This window comes from Hipposideros armiger, unplaced genomic scaffold (assembly GCF_001890085.2).
Source record: "Hipposideros armiger isolate ML-2016 unplaced genomic scaffold, ASM189008v1 scaffold_3, whole genome shotgun sequence".
NCBI lineage: Eukaryota > Metazoa > Chordata > Mammalia > Chiroptera > Hipposideridae > Hipposideros > Hipposideros armiger.
The window spans coordinates 8,849,757-8,855,308 of record NW_017731353.1 but is presented as its reverse complement, the minus strand read 5'-3'; the positions used below and the strand labels follow the sequence as shown (position 1 = coordinate 8,855,308).

The window sequence follows — 5,552 nt, the reverse complement described above, 5'->3', positions numbered from 1 at the left end:
GGGAAAGGTGTGCTTCCCAGGCAGAGCGTGGCCCCTGGCGGTGGGTCCATGCTTGGGGGTGCCTGGCGCTGGGGCAACGGTTGTGACCACAAATCCCAGACTAGCGCTGATAAACCCACTGCTGCTTCCCGGTGTCCTGGACTCAGGGCTGCAGGGAGGAGGCCTGGGGGGGAAGGCTGGGCATCGAAGGGCATTGCGTTCTCAGCTGAGCCAAAGCCCATTGACACGTCTCCATTCTAAGAAAGTAATTCCCGCTTCTGTAATTACAGGCCTGATCCCCGACCCCATTGCTGAGTGCCCACTGAGGCCAAGTCTACTTCCAGGTCCCACTCACTGGGCAGCGACCTGGGGAACGTTGTGTCCCTCCTACACTGGATGATGCCACTGCTCGAGGCCAGCAGCTGCTTTTTCCTTTGATTTTAAGGTATTCCGTGGATTGCTCTCCCTGGAAATTATGACGGGCTGTGGCCTGAGAAGCATGCTTTGCGGCCACTGTTGACAGAAACACAGCAGGAAAGGTGCCCTGCGGTTGTGGGCAGCCAGCATTTCCCACGCTTACAAGGAAACAGGACATCTGTTGTCCCTGGCTGACCTCCCTCTGCTCTGCGTGACCCTGCCAAGCGGTATCTGAGAGGACAGCCTGTCACCTCTGACACCTGGGTCCCCGTGGACGCCTGTCTAAGCTGCCTGAGCCGGTGTGCTGGGGGCCGCCGAAGGAAAGGACCACAAATGGGGGCTTCTAACTACAGGACTTCATTCTCTCCGTTCTGAGGCCAGCAGTCAGGGTGCTGCAGGCCGCACTCCCTCTGGGTGCTCTGGGGAGGGTCCCTCCTGCCTCCCCCGGTGCCTGGATGCGGACACTCCTTGGCTCACAGTCGTATCATTTCCATATTTGCCTCTGTTGTCCTCCCTGTGTCCCCTCTCTGTCCCTGTTTCCTCCTATAAGGACACCAGACACTGGACTAGTGTCCACCCTATTCCAGGGTGGCCTCATCTGAACTAGTGGCCACCTTCCGAGGCTCCAGGTGGACATGAGTTTTTGGGCGACACCACTCAAGCTAGCAAGCTGAGCTGCTCATCCTAAAACACAAAATCTGGGAAGACCGGGCTGAGAGGGTGGGTGCAAGGATTACACGGGATGGTACAGCGAGGGGCCCGGGCAGGGTCACAGTGTCCAGTGCCTGCTGATAAACGGCAGATGCTGGGAAGTTCATTTCACTCAGGTCATCCTAGGTCTCCTAACTGTGAGCGTCACCTCCTTGCCCACCCCCACCCCGCTTTCCTTCAACTTCCCACAAAGTTTCAACAGACTTAGGAATGATGGTCTATACGAGGCATCTGCGGATGCAGAGCCACCCTGAGCTGGGATGGTGCCCACGCTGGGACTGGCACCCACCCCGGTGAGAAGCAGAGTCTGTGGGTCTTGGTCACCAGGAGAGGAGGACCTTGTCTGAGTTGGCTGACCGGTGGGGCTGGGGCCACCTGAGTCGCCTCCTTTTTTACCCCCCCCCCTTAGAAAAGGGGTTTGGGGCGGCCTGGGGTTATTTCTTCTGTAGGTGGGCTCTGAGTACATTATTAAATGGCCTCTACGGGAAAGCAGCCAACGGCCAGATAACAAAGCAGAGCTAGTCTAGGAGATGCTTTAGCCTCCATTCAAGATGGCGACAATGACACGTGGATGACAAGGTCCCAGCTCAGGCTGTGGGCCACATGTAAAGGCCCCTGGGGGACCGACCTCTCCAGGGTCCTCACCATCAGGAGACAGAGGCTGCCCCTCTCTAGGACACCTTACTGGCAGCTCTCCCCTCCCCTTTCCCCGATGACCACCTCTCCCCCAAGATGAGCGGGTAAGCACGTGTGATGTCAGGCGATGGCCTTCGCACGGGGCACTGAGCACACACCTCCCACCGCTGTTTGCCAACATGGAATCAGTGAGATAGCTTCCTCTGTGACTTGCTCTGTCCCCTCCAAACTAGTCAGGGTCACCTTGGTGCCAGCACACCACGACTCCCAGGCCGCTCACGGCAGCGTGCCTCCACGTGGTGTGGGATGAGGGCTTTAGTGGGTTTAAAATTTAAGACTTGGTAGACTGAAGATTCTGACACTGTGGACACTTCTGTCACACTTACCCATGCGGGGCAGGCTGTGCTGGCCCTGCCATGCTCCCCACTGGGAGGTCTGGTCACTTTTCCATCTGGACCTGCATCTGGACGACCCTGGTGATTACTGTCACTGTCACTGTCACCGTTGATATTACTCTTAGCAGCAAATGCAGGCGGGGTGGCAATCTGAGCCTCACTCCCCTCCCCCACCTACAGTGGGGTGTGGTGACCTCAGAGGAGACCTGTCCACCCAAGACCATGGCCGCAGCTTGTGCAGGAGCTGGTGCCCGAGGCAGGGGAGTAAAGCAGAAACAGGGGGAGACCAGAAAGGGACCACAGCCTCTCAAGGGGACCTGTCCAGCTGGGAGGGGAGAGAGGCAGTTAAAGCTGGTAAAAGAGAAATGAAATGGGGGTGATAATGTGGTCCCTCGTGCGGGACAGATGGCCATACACAGACGAGGTGTCCAGGGAGCCTGGTACTAGCACGGGCACTCCAGCCCTTGGGCCCTCCCCTCGGGACACGCTGTCCTCAGGGCTGGCTCTGCCTTGTCACTGTCCATGAGCCCGACCCAGGAAGCGTCCCTGACGTTGGCAGCCAGCCTGGACCTGTGCCACAGACTCTTCCCTTCTGGGCCCTTCCAGGAAATGCCCAGGCCCCGGGGACACAGGGGACCTTCCTGTTTGGACTCAGATAGAGAAGGCCTCTCATTGTCCCGGTCGAGGAAGCCACCAGGGGCTGAGGAAGAGCCACGGGGATTCTGGGAAGCGAGTGGAGGGGCCCCGGCCCGCCGTCCTCCTATATAAGCCCCGGGTCCCCTGCCTCAGCCTCGTGCCTCAGCCTCCCTCACTCCTGGAGCTCAGAAATACGTCCACAGCTGCAGCCATGAAGTGCCTCTTGCTTGCCCTGAGCGTGGCCCTCGTGTGTGGCACCCAGGCCAAGTTTATCCCCCGGACCACCCCGGAGGACCTAGACGTCCAGAAGGTTTGGGGAGAGGGAGCTTTGCAGGGGGGTGCCTGGGGTGGGTGATGAGCTGCAGGCGGACGGGAAGCCGGGGCCTCAGAGCACAGAGGAGGCTGTGGTGTCAGGGGTCTGCGTGAGGTCGCTGGGGTGGCCATGGCAAATCTCCATGGACGGGGCGAGGGGGGCGGGGTCTTACACAACACACATTATTGTCCCTCATCCTGGAGACTGGGAGTCCGAGGGCCAGGTGTGGGCAGGGCTGGTTCCTCCCGCGGTCCCTCTCCGGGGCTTGTAGACGGCCATGTCCATCTCCCTGTGTCGCCGTACGGCCTTTTCTCTGCACGCTTCTGTGTCCTCATCTCCTCTTATAAGGTCACAGAGCCCAAGCTAGAGAGCTCACTCTACCTCCATCACCTCTTTAAAGAACCATCTCCAAATAGTCATGTTCTGAGGTGCTAGCGGTCAGGATTTCAACCTATGAATTTGGGGGGACACAATTCAGCTCCTAACAAGGCCCCCGTGCCCCCGACTTTTTTCATCTCCAACCACATGTCTCCCCAAGATCCAAGCGCTCCCCATTGACTCATGCAGGTGGGCTCCCAAAGGTCCTTGCTTGGGCTCAGATGGGGTAGCCAGAACACGGCTCAGCTCAGCAGAGGAGGGTCCCAGGGCTGGCCCAGGCAGGGGTCAGGGCGCCCCGAGAACCCTCCCCGCCGCAGCTCATGCACCCCCCACCCCCAGGTGGCTGGGACGTGGTACTCCGTGGCCATGGCGGCCAGCGACATCTCCCTGCTGAACACTCAGAGCGCCCCTCTGAGAGTGTACGTCAAGGAGCTGAGACTCATCCCCAAGGACAGCCTGGAGATTGTCCTGAACAGATGGTGGGTGTCCCGGGCTAAACCCCGACGGCCTGGCTCCAGGGCGGGGGGTGGGCAGGGCTCCTGATGGGAGCTGGCTCTTCTGTGGGCAGCACGGTGCCCCAGGGTAGGGAGTGGGGCTGGGAGATTCCGGGTCCACAGTGCCCCTGACCATGGCCGATGGCACTCCCAGCCCGTTTCCTCTGCCTCCATCTGACGACTCGTGGTCCTGTCCAACCTGCTCTCCTGTGGCTGTGAAGGGTTACAGTGAGTGCAGCCTGGGCCGGTCCCAGCCCCGGGGGACCAGATGCCCTCTCTCCTGGGAATCCCCACGGAGCCAGTGGCTCTGCCCGCCCCTTGGTTTGGCTTTGTCACAACAGAGTCTTCAAGGGGTCTCACGGGGACCAATGTCTTCCAGGGAGGATGGCAGCTGTGTCGACAGGAAGATCTTGGCAGAGAAAACTGAGGTTCCGGCCGAGTTCAAGATCAACTGTACGTGCTGGCTCTGTGCCAATGCTCCCCCGGGCCCTGGGGGGTGGTGGCGGTGCTGGCACTGTCACCAACACCAGCTTTCACTGCCCTGCTGCTCCACCCTTAGGTGACCACAGGCAGATACCCGCTGGGCTGGCCTCACTCCCCGAGGTGCCAAGGCTACGTGTGTGCCCTCTCTCTAGAGAGGGCGTGTCTTGTCCCTCCCCTGAGCTCAGGTAGCTCCTGTGTGTGCCCACCCCCTGCCCTGTCCTCCCAGGCCACCTGGGTGTAGCTGAGAGCCACTGCCAGGGCACCGCAGCCAGTCACGTAGGTTCCTCCATCGCCCAGGCTTGGGGTTCATCTGGTCCTCAGCTCATTTCTCACTAAATCCAAGACAGAAAAGGCCATGGGTGGGGGAGCTTCCACTGGGGCTGTCCCCCCACCGGGCCGCCAGGGCCAAGTCCTGCCTTCCCTTCCCTCGGCCGGACCGCCAGATGACTTTGACTTGAGGCTACACAATGACCACCGACCGATGCCGGGCAGCTGCCCAGGGGCTCCAGGGGCTCCGGCAGCATCCACCCGCAGTGGGGTCCAGACACTGGCCCAACCTTGGAAGCCACTCAGGAGCCTACCGCGCCCGGTGGCGCCGCTGACTGCCGTTGCACCAGCCCCATGTCGCTCGCTCCCTGTGCCCCTCAGTTAGGACCGTGTCTTAGGACCGTGTCTTAGGTCCTCTTCTCCCTCACTCGGTGGTGCCCAGTCTCACCCGAGATCAGCATGAAACCCCATTTCTTAACCACTCTGGGTCCCAGGACACGGGGATGTGGCGGGACGTCTCGGATTGAGTCCCAAAGGTGACGGATGTCTCAGGTGGGGATCACAGTGAATGGCGAGAGCCCACTGGAGGGGACAGCCATGCAGGATCGCTCCCCACCCAGTCCTTGCCAGGGGGCCGAACACCAAAGCTGACCAGCACTCCCCTCCTGCTGGACAGAAGCGCCCAGACTTATCTTGCCCCGTCTGGTCTCCCTTCCAGACCCGGAGGGGAGCAAACTCCACGTGCTGGACACTGACTACAAGAACTACATGTTCGTGTGCGTGGAGAACGCCGTTGCCCCAGGGCAGGGCCTGGTCTGCCAGTACCTGGGTACGCGCCCGGCG

The 5,552-nt window shown here is 60.6% G+C and overlaps 1 protein-coding gene across 1 annotated transcript in view; it reads left to right on the top strand.

Moving 5' to 3' along the window:
• The first annotated feature begins 2,812 nt into the window (after positions 1-2,812).
• LOC109382628 (beta-lactoglobulin-1-like) overlaps positions 2,813-5,552 on the top strand; it is a 4,182-nt gene continuing 1,442 nt past the window's right edge. The window contains exons 1-4 of the mRNA XM_019642260.1: positions 2,813-3,084; positions 3,805-3,944; positions 4,339-4,412; positions 5,428-5,538. Coding sequence (XP_019497805.1) covers positions 2,986-3,084; positions 3,805-3,944; positions 4,339-4,412; positions 5,428-5,538 — 424 coding nt within the window. The 5' untranslated portion in view covers positions 2,813-2,985. The remainder of the gene's footprint in view (positions 3,085-3,804; positions 3,945-4,338; positions 4,413-5,427; positions 5,539-5,552) is intronic.